This window comes from Diuraphis noxia, unplaced genomic scaffold (genome assembly GCF_037042655.1).
Source record: "Diuraphis noxia isolate RWA-SAM2 unplaced genomic scaffold, SU_Dnox_SAM2 contig0001, whole genome shotgun sequence".
Classification (NCBI taxonomy): domain Eukaryota; kingdom Metazoa; phylum Arthropoda; class Insecta; order Hemiptera; family Aphididae; genus Diuraphis; species Diuraphis noxia.
Genome location: NW_028301711.1, coordinates 100,935,553 through 100,955,007, shown reverse-complemented (window position 1 = coordinate 100,955,007; position 19,455 = coordinate 100,935,553). Strand labels below are relative to the sequence as shown.

The following is a 19,455-nucleotide window of genomic DNA, read 5'->3' as shown; positions in this document are numbered from 1 at the left end:
ATTACTTCGAACTTATTAACTTACAAATCCACAGTCTGCGTTCTCTCGCCGTTGTCAACAGTCGTACATAGTTTTAGTGCATTGCTGATAGTCTGCTGTGTATAATATATTTTGTATATTTCTTTAGTTCGTTATATCTATGTCGTCGTCTTCGGGCGGCGGCTCTCGTGCCGGCCAAAATCCGTCTACGAACAGACTAAAATCGACTTCTCAAAATAAAAGTTCGGGGCTCAACTCCGAATTTACACTCGTCTCTTACTCACGTAAGTCTAAAGCTAAACCAATTCCAACCAGTCCCGTTTCTCTAGGTTTACAACAAATTATGGATAATCCACCGGTTCTTGATACATCTAACACTGCTTTCATTTATAACATAACCGATAACGCGCACGAGCCAATTATGGTCGATGATGCTATTAACGCTGCGACCGTTCTAATGAGTCTGCCTCAGCCACCACGTTATCTACAGATATCACTATGCCATTAACAACCCAAAATCCAGCTATCGAAAAAAATAACATGAACACTCGACTCCGATATTTTTCGCCGGACTATAATGGTCCTATAGTAATACTCGCCAAATGCATCGATCAAAACAAAAATTTAGGGAATTTGAACCCGTTTAAAATAGCAAAATTCTTTTCTACCAACTTCACTGGCATTACCAATATTAAACCAGTTGGCTCAAAAAAAGTTTAAATTACTTTCAATTCGATCACCAACGGCAATATATGCCCAAGTTCTAAAATCCCGAGTGATAACGGTTTCCAGGTTAACATACCTGTCTCACTTATTTTTTCGTATGGTGTTATCAAGCTTGATAACAACATCTGAGAAGCGGAATTTTTTGAGGGTCTCCTCTCTCCTGTTCCAATAGAAAACTTTAAGCGTATCTCCATAAAAAGAGATGGTAATACTATTCACACTCCCACTGTCGAATTGAAATTTGTTGCAACCAAAATTCTACCTGTCATCTCGCTATTCAATATGCTTTTTGAAGTTAAGCCTAGTATTCGTTCTCCCGTTCAATGTAACCGTTGACTACGGTTTGGACACACACAAAAATACTGTCGTAGTGACGCTCGGTGCAGTCACTGCGGTGAAGCCAAGCACACGCTCGAAACATGCCCCTCTGCCCAAGCCACCGATCCGGTTTGTCTTTTTTGCAAGCTTCCTCACCTGTCTACGGACCGAAGTTGCCAAGAATGGTCAACCCAAAAGAGTATCAAAAAAATCATGGCAACTGAAAATATTTCTTATAAGGATGCGTTAGCTTTTAAGAAAAATAATTGTTATACTTCTGCTTTCAAATATTCTGGCATTGTTAACAACCAGTCTCCAACTTCTAAATCTATAGAAATTAACCACCCTCTTAATAATGATCATTTCCCCAGTCTTAACGACAATCACCATTTCTTCAATTAAAAAAAAATTAAACATAAACATTGTCCTTCTCAATCTAAAGGAAATATTACTTTACCAGTTGTACAATCGTATTCTTCTCCTAATGGGAGTTATTTAAACAAATCAGATATTAATCAATCTCTTGTACAAGAGAATACCCAAAATGATTTCTCTTGGGTACATACACTATCTCTCAAACTCTCCGAATCCTTCATTAACTCCCCTTCGTTATTTTCTCCGTTTTCTCCCTCATCCCTTCAGAACCTAATTGAATCTTCTTTATCTTCCCTCCTAGATTTACCTATTCCTAATTCTCCTGTTCAATAATAACAATTGTCTAGCCATCACACTTATCACCTCAATAACTTATACACAATTAAATAATTAAATAATTATGCAATCCTCTCACAAAAATAAAATAAACTCCCTCCAAAATTTCAATATTTTGCAATGGAATTTTAGGAGCCTTGCAGCTCGCCTTCCATCTCTGCAGTACTTACTCGCCAGCCAAAAATATTCCATAGCCATTCTTTCCGAGACATGGCTCCTCCCATCATGCTCCACCAAAATACCACATTTCAGGACATTTAGAAGTGATCGGCCAGATGGTTATGGTGGCGTCACCATAGCTATATATAATTCTTTTAAATCTAAACTTATACCCATTGAAATTATAACTAGAAATAGTATCTTAAGGTTTAAAATTGATCTTATTGGTATCGAAATTTCGAAAACTGATTTCCCATTTCCACTTAAGAAATGGTCTTGCTATATCCCTAGTAGTTCTAATGTTCCTAATAATCTCTGGCTGACCTTCTTTAAATTAGTAGAGGTAACCAGATATATGACACTATAAACTCATTAGGCTTATGCCTCTTAAACGACGGTAGTCCTACACACGTGGGGCGCATAAACTCCACTGATTCAGCCATCGATCTATCTTTTTGCTCTCCCGACCTTGCTTGGAAGTTATCATGGAATATTTTAGGCGAGGCTCACTGTAGTGATCATTTCCCAATTACCATTATAACAAACTTTTCTAATCTCACGTACCCAATTTCCAAACCTGACTCAATCCGAAATATTCCTATTCACTTCAATTTTAATAAAACGGATTAAGCGTCTTTCTCCCTCCATATCCAAAACTCAATCTCATCTTTACCAAATGATCCAAACCCTCTAATATCCTATACAGCGTTCACAAATATCATTGATAATGCAGCTATATCAACAATTCCCAGCATGAGACCAAATAAAAAATCTTTCCCACCAACTCCTTCCTGGTGGAACTCTAATTGTACCAATTCAGTGAAAAGTCGATCCTCACTTTTTAAAACTTTTCGTCGCACAAGTTCTATGTCCGACTTTCTCTTATATAATAATGCATGTGCCCTCAAAACTCGAACTTTAAAAAATGAAAAAAAGAAATAGTTGGAAGCGTTTTTGCTCTACCCTAAAACCATACAACACCTCTGGTCCACAGCTCAACGTTTCAAAAACTGCGTTATTTCTCCTGTGCGTCCTGACAACGATGATTGGTTCGAGAGTTTCTGTTCTAAAATTGCGCCATATTATGTCCCAAACTATTCCGAAATTTTCCCTTGTTATTCTCCTTCTGTCCGTCCCGATCATGTTCTTACTAACAAATTCAATTTATCAGAATTACAACTAGCTATTTCTTCCCGAAAGTCTATCGCGTTTGGTCTCGATAATATTTCTCCACTTATGCTTAAACACCTTCCCAAAAACGCTTTAGATTCTCTCCTCTCTATAATGAACAACATACTTAATAATCAATAAATCCCGTTGTTGTGGAACTCCTACAAAATCATACCTATACCTAAACAAAACTCTAATACTTCATTCCGACCAATAGCGATCTCTTCCTCTCTGTGCAAAATATTCGAATTTATGCTCAAATCAAAGTTTGATTGGTGGCTTGAATCTAACTCTATCCTATCTACTAATATTTTTGCATTCAGGAAAGGTCTGGGGACCATGGAATGCCTTGCAACGTTCGTGGGTCATATTTATCACTCCTTTAACAATAAGCAATTTTTTGTAGCTACTTTCGTTGATATTCGCGGCGCCTTTGACTCCGTCAATATCTCCACTCTTATGTCACATCTCCTTTCTTTACATGCTCCTTCTAATTTCTGTAACATTTTGATCTCTCTCTTAAATCAAACAAATCTCTTCTTCTCCTCTAACTTTGGCTCACATAATACTCGTTCTACTTTCACAGGTCTGCTGCAAGGTAGTTGTCTTAGTCCATTACTTTTCAATATATATTTGAGCATTGCCGAAAAAAATCTAACGTCCCTCGGGCATCAATGTCTCCTTTATGCTGATGATATGGTCATTTTCACTTCTATTAATTCTCTTAGTGTTGCTATTGAATATCTAAATTCAGCTCTTAAAGACCTAAAAACCATATTAGATAGGGTATCTTTTGAAGTTGCTCCGGAAAAATGTAATTCTGTTATTTTCACTCGACGTAGATATATAGATCTTCCTAACGTTTACTACGATAACAAAGCCATCTCCTTTGTTCCCAATGTCACATATTTGGGCATCATACTAGACACAAAACTACGCTAGAAACCATATATAACTTCAATCTCAGCTACTATTTATCGTTGGTCCAATTTCCTTAGAGTAGTGTCGAATACCTGGTGGGGCTCTCACCCCTCCTGCCTATTAACAATTTACCGCACTCTCATTCGATCCAAACTAGACTATGGTTGTTTCTTTTTCGGTTCTGCTTCCTTCTCGAATTGGAAAAAAATAAACAAACTGCAAATTTCCTGTTTGATGAACATTATGGGTTTCGTTAAATCCACTCCTTGTCCTGTCATTGAGGTCGAAGCTAACTGTGCACCTTTTAATATTAGATGTCAATGGTTAGCCGGTAAATTTCTTCTTAAATCTCTAGCTTACTCAAACCATTTTATTTTTGACATGTTTTATTCTCTTTTTCTTTCTTAACGTTATGTATCTAAGTCTATGCCCTTACTATCTATCTCAGCTAATGCTCTGTCAAATTTTCACCAATACATCTGTAAATCATCCAAATTAACTCTTTACGAACAATCATTTGAAGCTCTTCTATTCTCTCCTCTCGTTAGATTCGAAAACCAATTCTCATCCCTATCCTCTCTGGAACTTAAAAAAATGTCTTTACCTACGGTCAATAAAATCTTTTCCGAGTTTCTTAAGTTGAATTTTGATCATTTTATTGTGGTGTATACTGATGGCTCTGTTTCACCACCTAACCTAACCTGCCGGCTATTCCTTTTATATCCCAGAATTACATATTTCCTTCTCAAACAACCTACCTCATTCTTCTTCATCTTTCACTGCTGAGTGCTATACAATTATTGAAGCTTTATCTCTTATTTCAAACCTTGTCTCCAATAAATACTTAATTGCTTCTGATTCAATGTCTTGTTTACAAGCACTAATGTCTAATCCTTTTGACTCTCATCTGTCTTCTCTAATCCTTATCATTAAATCAATCATCCTAAAACTCCATCAAGCCTATTACACCATACAATTTCTTTGGGTTCTAAGCCATATCGATATACATCGGAACGAAGTCACCGATAATCTAGCGAAATCAACGTCCAATTTAATATGTCATGCTCTTACCCAACTCCCTCGTACTAATTTTATTTCAATTTTACGGTGTCATATATCTAACCTCTGGTCCACATACTGGTCAAATCTCCCAGCTGAGTTTGCTACCAGATACAAAAACATCGTACCAAATTTTCTTAACAAAACATGGTTTAACAACCTCAATTTACCAAGATCTAGTATCATACAATTCAATCGCCTACGTTCTGGTCATACTTTACTACCTGCTCACTCGTACAAATTAGGTCTAAATAACTTCCCACTCTGTACTCTACACCCCAACGAAAGTATCTGCGATCTCTCTCATCTTCTCTTTGAATGCCCTTCTCTGTAAGTGAAGCGCGCTATTTTATTTAATTCTCTTAACTCCATCAATGTTCCTCTCAATCTTTCCTCCATCCTCAACACCAATTCGGAAATAGTAACAAATATAATTATTAATTTTATTTTGGAGGCTGGTTTCATAATATGATTTTCTTTATTTACTTTACTTTTTAATACTTTTTATTTCATTGTTATCATTTATCTATACTTTTTTAATATTGTATTCTATTGAACTGTATCTTGTTATGTCTTTCAAATAATTGTTGAGCTGTAATAGTTAAACAGAAGGCTAATAAAAAAAAAAAAATAACTTACAAATTCTAAAAATCAACTTACAATTACTTACAAATCGAGCTTTCAAACTAACAATTTGTTCCGTGTAATTTGGAAAAACTCGGGTGGCTAGTGTGAAGTAAGCCCCCCAAGTTAATTTTGATAATTACATCGAATTTATTAACTTACAAATTCTAAAAATAACTTACAATTACTTACAAATTGAGATTTTTAACTTACAATTTACCCGGTTTAATTTGGGCTTAATAGGGGGGGCCAACTACACACACGTATAAAATTAATTAATTTTAAATATTTCAGCACTCGATACTAATATTATAAGTGGCATAAGTAGAACAAGTACCTACATCTCAAAAATAAGAACTTTCATTATTATCTAAAGTAATAATTAATAAGTAGGTATTTTTTCTTAATATTTTAATTTTTCAAATTTATAGTTTTGTTGTTAGTTATCACATCTTAGTTTTCTATTTTATTTTATACAATTTGGATTCTGGAAGTGAAATCATTAATAATGAAGATCATATTAGCCATCATCATAATATTATATTTTAATTATTGCATGATACGCTATATGCCATATGGTATTATTATTCATAGTAAATTGATAATGATACATATTTATGACATGCATACAAGAACATTTTAATAATATTACATAATTTAATAAAAGATAAATCTTTTGATAGCTGTTGTAAAACATTTATTAATGCTATAGAATATAATTATAATCTTTATAACTGTATGAATCAGACAATATTAGATATTGATTTTATTAATTGTAGATAATGTATTACAATTATTTAGTAGATACTATAATAAATGTTTATTTAATGGTACATAATAATGTTAAAGTATATGACCGCATGGCAGTGACTGTCAAGTCACCGGTGTATGCGCTGACATTTACCGTTCATTTTGGTGAAAATTATTAATTATTTCAAATATCCCACAGTACGGACATTTACCAGTGTTGACATACGCAATAATTATTTAGCGAATTTAAAATGTCTGACAACATATATAATCAAATAGATAGGTAGAAAATTCTTAAATAAATATAGTTTAACTATTAGGTATCTATTATATATTTATCCATTATTAATTTTAATTCGAATATAATAATATTATGCTTAAATTGTTGCGCTCGGTTTAGATTACGTATTGATAGTTTGATACTGACGAAGGTATATTAATTATATTATCTAGCGAACGATTGATAATTGGATTGCCTTATGCGATAATATTAGGTACTAACGTCTAAACGTCTCCAATACATATTGTAACTGGATGATAACGTCTTAATAATTCTACAAAATAATACAAAAATACATTGTGCTTCAGATGTGGTCAACATTTACTAAACACTGATTGTAAATGTCAACAATCACCGGTGTATGAACATTGAACGCATTAAAACCATTTTGTCAACATTCACTATGATTTTTGGTAAATGTCAACATACACCGGTGATTATCAACATTCGCCTACTGCGGTCATACACCTCAACATATACATTATTTGAAAATCCTAAGGCTCTTATGACAAAATTAAATATGATACCTCATGTTGCCACATGATGTTAGAGCATTTATTTAGTAAAATTGAGAAGATCCGAATTTTATTTTTTAACGTGTTGAATAAACTATTCAATATAAAGGATGTTATATGGATGGATAATGGATATTATTGAGGATGCGTGATAACTTCTTATGTTTCGCTTCACCTATATTTTTAAGGATAGCCGCCACTGGTAACGCTTGAACCTAGTACCACACTATATTATACAATGTTATTGCTACAATGCCGTTGTTGCCGTGTGGATTGTTACATAATATTACAATATTATTAATAAATACTTAGATATATACAATTGACATTGGTATAAGCCAGCGTTTATTAAACTGTGTTCCGCGGATGTGACTTCAGGATCGATATCAATCGAATTTTTATCCCTCTTTGACTTCAATTTATCGTGACTCGACTGTATATATAAACAGTGTGATATTTTAAATATACCATGCTTATCCCTATTTATCTCATTAAAAGTACATTTATTCGAATTCTGTTTTTAGAATTTTTAAATAAGCTTAAAGATCATTTTTTTAAATTTCTGATGTTTATTGTACTATTTTAGAAGAATCTTGTGACGATGCCAACTTCTGTTTTTCAAATGAGATCCCCTCTTTTTATTGATTAATTATTTAGAAGATAATTTTTTTGATTTATACTTTGATAATTTTTACAAATTATTTGTATTGATAAATCAATAGTAATTGCTAAATTTTTCTGTCTTAGCCCCCTATCTACATAACTCATTGTCATAAACGTATTATCCTTAAAATAAAAAATTACATAACTCGAAAACTACTAGCTTGAATTTTGATTTAAATAGATCAAAATTCTCAAAAAAAAAAATCTACTTATTAATAAAAAATAAAAAGGGATGTTTGTATTGTTACAAATTCATCGTTAAGTTGTCTAAAAAATTCAATGATTCGAAAAATGGTCTTCATGTGTATTTAAAAATTCCAAAAATCTGAATTTTAATATTTGATTTAACCAACAAAATAGGATGAGCATGCTTAAAAAATTACCCTGTATATCAGATAACCTGATAACTTGAAAAATCTTGTATTTTTGGAAATTTCAGTGAAAAACAATAAAGTTTTAAATTGTTTTTTATAATTCCGACTCGAAAGATTTAAAATAGATTTCATCGTTAATTCAAATATGTATTCAAAATTATTGTCGGAATTAAACTCAAGTCTATTTTATTTATCGCAGATAGATCTTTATTGATTCAAAAACTAGTACTGTAGAATCTCTTTAACGGATTTTAAATACGTATAAATAATAAGCTATTTTTGATTGTTTAAATCAATTATAAATAAAAATTATATTTACCCTGAAGCTGAAATTAAATGATTTTTTATTTAATGATTTTGGTGGCATGTCGGAATCACCAAGCACTATGTTCACCAAGCAATATTCCATAAGAGCCATGAATACAAACCTAAACATACATCAGTTTTATATTTTGTTAGTTTACACACAGATATATGATAATAATATTATATTTGTTATATATAATATTTATATTAATATCAAAAGTACATAATTTTATTTATTCAGAGTAATATAAATATAAGGTCTTATATCTATACTTTAACGACTTTGAATCACTTTAAAGTCTAGTGATAATAAATATGAATGGAATCGTCTAGGTACTTAGATAATTTATGATATTTTTTGATAGATCACATTATAATTAATAAAATTATGTCTAATAATTCATTCATTCATTTGGTAATTTCTTGTTTACCATGTTTTAGTCAAACTTACACTTAGGTATCTATCATATGTTCTGGTATCTACAGAATTACAGCAGAACAGAAAGACATATTTGACGATTAGGTTGCTAAATATTACGTCCCTACAGGTTATACATCGGAAGGTCAGGTTCTTAGCATCTCATGAGAAATAAATTAATGTACAAGCTAAGTATGCTAATTCTTAGTCTGTTTTTTTCAAATCATTGTTAAATATGCACATATTTATGCACTTAAAAATTCAAAAATATGCAAAAAAATGAAAATCTTATAACAAATAAAAAATATATTTCGTGAAAAAAATAAAATTTATTTATCAATTATTGTGCTTAAAAATGTGTACAAACCACACATTTATACCTATATTGCTCAATTAAATAAATGCAAAATTAATAAAATAATAACAAAAAAGTAATATTAATTTTGGAACGAGTACCAACAGGAGGTTACGAAATGTCTTTTTATATTTTCAAACTCGAAATTTCTACGGTTGTCAGGTAACATAGATTTTTAATTTGAAAAACTTCTTTCTACGCAAGACACGATAGGTTAGGACTTAAAACAAGAAATGTCTTCAGGTGTCAACTCTTCAATGCCTTTATTGTATTCCTTATTTCTCCACTTAATATTCTACAATTTTTTATAATATGAGAATAACCTGGATTCTTCCATAATATTTTAGTATTAGTTTAGCAAATTCTATTCCTATTCCTATTTCATTTAACCTAATTTTAACATTTTTAACCAAGTAGATTGTTTCTCGTAGGTTAGCGCCCGATTTTTCTATTTGTTAAGATGGTTTCTGTGATGCATTGAAAATTGGCTAATGTAACTGGAAGTTCATTTTTTTTTGAATTTGTCTTTAAATGCATCTTGAACTTATTGAATAGACATTGCATGGTTTTCATTAAATGTATTGATAACTTCTTTTATTTTATCAAAGTTCTTACCATAGTAAAAAGCTGCATTGAGCCACATACCTCAACGTGTGATAACGGATTGTGGTGGTATACTTAAATTTGGACAAATTTCTTTAAAAGTATTTACCCAAGCAGGGGCTTTTAAAAATATTTATTTTTTTTTTGTGTTAGAAATTAACACGTCAACTTTTGGTAACTTATCTCTAATGGCTTCCGATACCCTATGAGCCATGGGCCATACATGTAATTTGAGTTAGTTTAGAATAAAACACTTTTAACGCTTTCCAGATTTTATCATGTATTTATGCATTGTCTGTGGCATAAAATAATACTTTATTATGTAATACTTTTACAGGCCACAGTATACTCAAGGAGTCATTTAACAATTTTGAAATCATTTGAAAGTTAATCTTTTCTAAGTTTTCAATTGTTAAAACTATTGGTTTTGTAGAATTTTCTAAAGATAGGGAACCAATAATTACACATGCGACGTAACGACCTTCGACATCGGTGGTATCGTCAATCGATACGCAGATGGAACTATCCACTATTTTTTTCGGATTTTACGTAATACGTCTTCATAACACAATGGAGCATAGTTTTTTCGTAGTGTCGATTCGTCAAGTAATTTTAATTTAATATATTTTTCGAAAAAACATTTGAATTCTGAGTTATGTAGTTTCCAAAGTGGAATATAATTTGCCACCATTAAGGTACAAATATTTTTACTGAACTCATTCAGATTTTGATTATTTGTTCTAGTTTGATCAAGCGAATTTTTATAAACTGTTGACTAACCTGGTCTTTGTTTGATTTCAACTTCATGTTTTTAATGTGTTTTCGAAGTTCCTAAATATTGAATTATCTGTGATTTTATATCAGACGATGGGTACGTTGGTTTCACAAAAAGTACAAATTAATATAACTCCATCTGTACGAAAGGCACCTGGGTAATTTCTCATGTAACAATGAACTTTTTTTACCTTTGGCATTTTCTTACAGAAAAATAAAAATATTATTTTATACGAACATAAAAACTGTTTAGTTACACCAACAAATTACCGTCACTAACTAATTGAAATACACAAGCCGTGCATATTGCGTTTGCGTATACCTAATAGGTGCAAATAAGTTATCTGAGATAAATACACCAACACGCAGACTGTCGATAAAAATCGGCGATGGCAATTTCTCAATTACCTACTTAAAATAACTTGTATGTCGACATCAAACTCGCCTTGGTTTGCAAAAAATAAAAAAGTTCATCAACTATCAATAAAAAAAATTTAACTTTTATGCAATTATATAGAAATATCCAATTAATATGAATTTTGCAAATTACAAAATATGCAAAAATGTGAAAAAATAAATATTGATAGCAGAATCTGCGTATTACGAAACGCCATATATTTAATCAGAATTTTTATAAGTAAAATGTAGAAGAATATGCATTTGCATATGTTTGGTTGGTTTATATTTCGGTTAAGTTAGAGTCCTCAGAGAGTCACTTGGTATGAGTGCTTTGCCTATTTTGAGTTTTTTTTAAAATATTTCGAATGTGTGAGAGATAGTATAGGCTTCTGCTGTGTAGATAGAGCAAGAATCAGGGAATTTTGTCATTTGTGTTGTTGTTGAAGTACGAGTATACCGATAACTATAAAATCGTTTTAGTTTTAAATCCGTTGGTGTAAAATATGGTGCAATCCTGGCAGCTTTTTAGTAATTAAAGGAGCCAGATTTTTAAAAGTATTGTTATAGTTTTACTTTTAATATTTGGAGAAACATTAGTGTTGGTGTTGGTATTGGTGTTTTCATCACCTATAGAGTAGTTATAGTATGTTTAAAGATTCCTGAGTAATAGACCTCGAAATTATTTAGTTATTAATTAATATTATGTGTTTTTTAATATAAGTGCTATACGTGCTTTGTTTTGTGCTCTTCTAGCTTTTTGAAGTATGTAGTGTTGCATTCTTTTCAAATGAAGTGGAGGAGTATTTGTAATATTGAGAATGCTTGGGATAGGAGTAGACGGAATGTATTTATGAGCTGTGACAAGTATTATACCTTTTTTGTGGATAGTCTCTATCATTTTGAGTGCAGATTGTTTAGCATAGATGTAGATTAGGGTGACCATATTTAACGTATTTAATAGCTACCGATAACAGTATTAATTTATTAAATCAACGTTCTTCGGGCAGGTATGTAACTCTTTATCTTTATTGGCCCTCACTAGTTAGTTAATTAAGCCGCTTTCGGATCACCGCAGCGCAAAAACTGATAATATGGCTTCGGTTACTTTGTCAACACTTTGTGACAGGTTTATAGGAATCCAATATCATAACCATGCTAATTCAAAAAAACACTCTACAAAATAGAATCTCAAAAACGCAAACTTTTTCTCAGAAAAAATCGAATATGAACTAACCCATAACCCTTTTAATCTAAATCTAAATGGTAACCAATAAGAAATAGACTCAATAGTACCAACATTTACAAATATCATTCTAGAAGCAGCTAACTTATCAATCGGACTAAAAACATATCAAAACACCAAAAAAAAACAGTTCCGTGGTGGAATATAGAATGTCATGAGGCTATTAAAACCTATAAAAAAGCCTTAACCAACATAAAAAAAAAATAAATCTACCAAAGATCACTTCCAATTAAAGAAACCAAATTCATAGCATGTTTTATCACAAAAAAAGCAAAACTCTTTATTGGCAAAACTTTACTTCAAGTATAAAACACAAAATTCCCCCAAGCATTATATGTAACAAAATAAATTCTATTAGAGAGCTTTCCGCTAAAATTCCCGTATCACCTTCCAACCAAAATAATGAAGACTTCAACAGAGATCTCGATAATCCACAACTACTTACAGCACTGCAAAGCTGCAATAGTAAAAGCCCTGGACCGGACAACAGTCATTTACATACATTATTACATTATTTATACATATATTTTTATAAAAAATCTACCACTAACGGGACTGAAAATCCTCTTCCAAGTATACAATACCATATGAACCCAGAGAATTTTTCCAAACCAATGGCGCAACGCAAATATGATACCCATCCTCAAACCAAACAAAAGCAAATTCAGCATCGAAAACTATAGACCGATTTCATTGATTAGTACACTAAGCAAACTAATTAAAAAATAATAATCAAACGCGTAATCTAGTTCCTAGAATCATCTAAATTTATCTCCAAAGAACAATACGGTTTTAGGCAAAACCACTCAACGATAGTTGCTTTATCTACGTAACACACGGACATATTGCTCTACGTTCAGACGCAACCAACATTATATCATAATAGCATTGAACATCTCAAAAGCGTAAGACACTGTGTGGGAAAAAAGAGTATTGATAATACTCGTGGACAATTAATAGCAACCTCTTCAACTCTATCAAAAACTTCTAAACAAACCGAACATTTAATGTAAGAATCTACGATAAGATCTCATCAACACACTCCATTGATAATGGACTCCTCCAAGGGTCTGTACTCAGTGTTACACTTTTTCTAGTAGCCATAAAATAGCCCGTAAAATGTATTCTCTTCGCTGATGACTACAACATCTACTGCAGTGGGTCACAAATTAAAACTTCAACCCACTTTCTCCAACAAGCACTTAATTCTCTCTCCAAATGGTCTTCAGAAACCGGCTTCAGTTTTTTTTCTCCCTCAAAAACTCAATTTATTATCTTTAACAAAAAAAAAAAAAAAATGATCCCGAACCATCAATAAACTTCATGAATACCCATTTTTCTTTTGCGAATAGTATTTGCATCCTGGGTTTCACTTTTGTTAGTAAACTTACTTGGTGACCTCATCTGAAAAACTAAAAACTGAATGTCAATCAATACTACGTAAAGGCGATCAAAATACTCAGAAACAGCACCTGAGGGTCTGACACAAAGAGACTTTTCACAATTTATAAATCTCTTATACTCTCAGCCATTGATTATGGAGACATCATATGCAATTCAGCAAAAAAAAAAAGACTTAAATACTCTGGATCCTATCCACAACCAAGGCATTCACCTTGGAGCTTGAGGACTCGTCCTGTAGACAGTATTCTCTCTTACGCAGGAGAACGCTCTTACAATCTAAAATGTGTGACTAAAATTAAAAATCTGACTGACCACATCACCAAAAATATCTTTATTTTAAATAAAAATATTTTTATTAAATCCATATCTTCCACTAACCCATCAATATATTGTTCTTACGAAGCACAATATTCAGAAACTTCAAAATAATCAGTGATAACTTAGATTCCCAATCACAATCTCTAAAAAAAATTCAACCTACTCTCCGTCCGTGGGTCGGGTCGCCAAAAATCAACACTCAATTGGCCAAATATTGCAAACATTACACAGATAATCGAATCATACTCAACCATTTTGCAGGTACATACATGCTTGTGTTCGTGAGTTAAAAAATTTAGATGGCAATAATGAAACATTATTTTTCAAAACTCAACTAAGACAGAAGAATAAATATTAATTGAAATGGTTGCAATATATAGTCACCATAAAGTTCACAAAAATCAAACAATTATAAGCCAAAAAGAAATGATTTTGGGTTTGAGTTCAACAAATGGGCATAATTCTAGTTTAGCACCCAAGCGCTTTTTTGAAATTTTTTTGAAAAATGAATGTTTTTGTATGCTTTTTGTAATGGTACATTAAAATAAAGTCGCTCTAACTTCTTATGGAAATTATGTTCAAAAAACTTCGAAATACTCTATTTTTCAAAAAAAAATGTTATTGAATTAAAAATATCAAAAATTTGTATTTTTGGAATTTTTTCGACGAGTGTCGCAAACTGTGTAATCACTGCTCATATACTACATCATAACTTGCCTTGTGACCTACTTGAGGTGGTGTTGCATAGCAAGTTGAGGGATATTTTCGGTTTATGGAGCGGAGCGACGGTGCCGAGGAGCGTAGCGACGAGTGCCGCCAACTCTGTAATCACTGCCCTATTTGAAATGTCATAACTTCCAAACTAAGTCCGACCGACAAATTTTAATTACACCAAAAACTTTTTTATGTCATTACACACCGAAAGAAAAAATTTTCAAAATATTTAGGTATTGATATTTTTAACTCAAAAACACGATTTTTGAAAAAATCAATCATTTTTAAGTTTAACATAAAAAACAAGTACGATAGATCAATTTTGATTTTACCAAAACATTAAGCATACAAATACAAAAAAAATTCTAAAAATACAAATTTTTGATATTTTTAATTCAATAAAATTTTTTGAAAAATAGAGGTATTCTAAGTTTTTTGAACATATTTCCCATTAGAAGTTCGAGCGATTTTTTTAAATGTACCATTACAAAAAGCATGCAAAAACACACATTTTGCAAAAAAAATCACTAGGGAGCTAAACTAGTAGAATTGTTCCAATAAATTAATAAAGTAATGAAAACTTACAAAAATTGAAAAAATATTGGAAGAAGTTATAACAAATATGAATGAAGGAGAACAAACACACTTTAAAACAGTTGAAGAAGAAAATGTTCAAAGGAAAATAGATATAGATCTGATCATCGATATGAAAGGATTTTAAAAAATTTTGCGTTTCAGTGGAGCAATTAACAATTATAATTATTCGGCTACAGCCTATTTGCGCCCTATGTAGAATAGTAAATTTGCACAACGAAGGATATGGACAGATGCGCCCGAAAGATAAGGCACTACCTGCCGATTTATAACCTAAAGCGCCCATTTGGTATGCAACGTTGCCGTTGTGATTCATATTATTATAGATTATATTTATCTTGAAAAATACTTAAATTAAGTAGATTATATTATAATCTATTATTTAGACAATTATTAGTACTTTAATAATTATAATTGTTTATAATAATTTAATTTAAATTTTATAATTTTTTAACATTTTGGCTTTACAAAAGTTAGTCAATATAACAATAACTAACATTAAATTTAAGAATTCTAAGTTACACAACACTTAATTAATTCACAATAAGTTTGATTTACTATAGTTATAATTTATCTCACATAAAATTATGTATATAAAATACAATATATGGTCAAGTAAATGCAATTATTATAAAAATTAATACTATTGTTTTTTTCGCACGTCATAATATAATAAAAAATTTGATAATATCGATAAGAGTGTAACTTAAAAATTAAAAATACTTAAAACGAGAAAAATAATATGTACAATAGTTTTAACTTTATAAGGTAATAAGTAGTACCTATTACTTGTATTCCAGAATACAGTTTGGCAATGTCGCACGGGTTTAACACATTTTTTTAAAAAATATTTCGGGCGCAAGTTGGCTATAAAAAAGGCGTGATAGGCGCAAATGGTTTGCACCGAATTATTCAATGCCAATACGTATTGTGCGCACGGCACGGGCGCACGGTGGCCCGAGGGTTTCCAGCTACCTGTAACCTAACCTTTTTATCCGTCATGTAGATAAGAATTGTCCGAGAAGTTGATCGATAAAAATAATGTCATGCATCACGCGTACACCAATACACCTATTATTTAATATTGTTAATATGAAAAAACAAAAAATACACACGGGTGAAGCCGGGTAATTCAGGTGTTTCTATAAACCTAAATTTCTATATTGTATGCATTGACTATTGTGTGTATCCCAGAATGTTGTACCTACCTATTTATTCTTATGTTTTATAATTTTTTGCATTACACGCTTAATACATATATATGTAATATTATACGCATTTATACGTGAGGATCAGTTTATTTTGGACATTTGGATGATCACGTCCTTATATCACACCTACTATGGATATCCCGATATATTGAAGAACATATAAAAGACAAGCTAAGAATGCAAGAAATTATTATAGTTGAATGCAGTAATTTTCGTCCTGTATTTTAAATGACTTTATTAATCTCATAAATGGAGATTAAGATAGGGTAAATTCCTGTGAAGTTTTGTGCACCACTAGCTACATCGGGTAATAAACGACGAATTAAACACAAATTTTGAGTCATATTGTGTTTGTATTTTTAACGAGCAACGAAGCGCACGAGTACCAAACAGTTAATTTATATATATATATATTTCTATCTGTCTGTCTGCTGTTTATTTGTCCTTTATGCATTCCTAAACGGCTGGACCAATTGCGACGAAATTTGGTAAAGAATATATTAGACCTATGGGCAGAAGATATGCCAACTTAAAAAGTGATAGGATCAACCTCGGGAGGTGCTCAAACATTTTGTGATTAACGATGGAAATTTGTGTTTATTTATAAATAGTTGCTATTAGTAATGGTAACTTATTTATTATTACCTATTTCTTATTATTATATGGTCGCTTATTATTATCAAAACATATATCCTTGAATTATTGTTAACTATGCATTTCATAGTCTGTAAAAAATTCTACCTATTAAATTATGCCTACAAAAAAAAGATTGATCGGTAGTTGTACGCCCAAAGCACGAAAGAAAATGGCAATACGATCTTCAGAAACAAGCAAAGAGATACAAGATTGGAAACTGATGGACAACTTCACGCTCGAGCGCGTTCATCTGAAACAATTGAGCAACGAGATGCAAGATTGGAAACCACCGACAGACAACTTCGTGCTCGATACGAATGGAATCACTTACACAGATTTGAATCTCAGTGTATTCCATTACGATGTTAATTATAATTACAGTATTCATCCAAGAGTGGTTATTGAAAAATTGATGAATTATTTATTTATATATTTATTTGTGTTGTCACATATCAGATAAAAACTAAAAACTAAATATGTGTAGCAAATCCTAACAAAAACAGATAATAAAATATAAAAATAATACTGAATTAAAAGTAATATATATATATATATATATATAAAATTATAGTTACACTAAAAATATTATTATTATTTTTTTTTTCATATTAATCAATCCATATTTTTTAATAATAACATAGATTTAAATTTAAAACAATTGCGTGAGAGAAAAAAAATATCTAAATGTATACAAATTTTATTAGCTAAAATTAAAGCTTGAAGGGAAAAATAATTGATACCACTGTTCGTTTTATAATGAGGAACTAAAAATAAATCTGAATTACGTGTAATAAGGTATGGAATTCGAAAGCTGATTTCAGACAATTCGGGACACACAATATTGTAATTAATAAGATCATAGACAAACATGATATCATTTAATTTACGTCTAAGTGAAAGAGAAACAAGGCCAATATAATCTTGAGTTAGATGGAGAGAGTCCCTAGATAATGGAATATTTGACAAGTATGAAATCCTTTTAAAAAATTTATATTGTACATTGTCCAAATCCTTTCTATATGTCAAGTATTTGCATGACCAGATTACGGAGCCGAAATCAAGATTGGACCTAACTAAAGATGTATACAAGGTTTTTAAGCATAACGGATTCTTAAAATCTTTAGTATTTCTATTAATAAAGCCTAAAATTTTTAATGATTTATTAACTATCATATAATAATTCATTTTAAAAGAAGATCACTTTCAAAACAAATACCAAGATCTTTGATTGAATTTACTCTAGTGAGAGAACACATTTCAATATTATAGTTAAAAAAGATTGGATTTTTTTTACGTGTAAAAGTTATCGTATGACATTTTTCAATATTTAACGGTAATAAATTTAATTTTCTCCATAAATGAAATTTATTAAGATTAGACTGAAGAGATTCAGCATCATTTAAAGGATTAACTGTATAGAAAATCTTCGTATCATCCGCAAATAATAATATGTTTATATAACTATCAAGGACTAGTGGGAGATCATTAATAAAAATTAAAAATAGTAAAGGACCTAAATGGCTACCCTGAGGAACACCTGATAAAACAGGATAATCATCAGAAACATAAGACATAATTTTAACTTCTTGAGTACGATCAGAAAGATACGAAAATAACCATTTTAAAAAGTTCCCACCTATACTAAGATTTTTAATTCATGATATAGTAAATTATGATTCACTTTATCAAACGCCTTTTGAAAGTCCGTATAAATAGTATCTACTTTAAAGCCTTGATAAAGAGCTTTTACAAGATAATTATCAGTCTACGTGCACCGCCCGTCGCAACAGGTTGTCCGTTCGTAACTGATTTCCTACTCGCATTCTGTGTTGATATTCAAACCTCGGGCATGGCGCCCATTATAAAGCCGTCTAATCCTACTAACACCGCTCACAAACGAACAGCTAGCATAGCTCTTTCACCTCGGGAAAACATAAAAAACAAATTCTCACCTTTATTGGACATAGTAGACACCGACAACGATCAATCAGACAACATAGAAATTGATACGTCGGAGGTAAGATAAAAAATACCACCTCTCTATGTTTACAATATCACAGATTATATTCACTTTCGTGACACATTAACACCAATGATAATAGATGAGTTTAGCATAGCCAACAAAAATACTGTCTTGAGACTTAATCTCGCATCGGTTGATGACTACCGCACTGTCACTAAATATTTTACCGAAATTAAAATAAAATATCACACGTATCAACTTCCAGAAG

General features: G+C 31.3%; 1 protein-coding gene and 2 pseudogenes across 1 annotated transcript in view; 2 read left to right on the top strand and 1 right to left on the bottom strand.

Annotated features, from left to right (window-relative positions):
- ort (glycine receptor ora transientless) overlaps window positions 1-19,455 on the bottom strand; it is a 110,424-nt gene that overhangs the window by 15,410 nt on the left and 75,559 nt on the right. The window contains exon 11 of the mRNA XM_015512367.2: window positions 8,569-8,677. Within this exon, the coding sequence (XP_015367853.1) occupies window positions 8,569-8,677 (109 nt within the window). The remainder of the gene's footprint in view (window positions 1-8,568; window positions 8,678-19,455) is intronic.
- LOC149062835 (uncharacterized) lies at window positions 988-1,731 on the top strand (annotated as a pseudogene).
- On the top strand, window positions 3,760-5,377 carry LOC149062834 (uncharacterized; annotated as a pseudogene).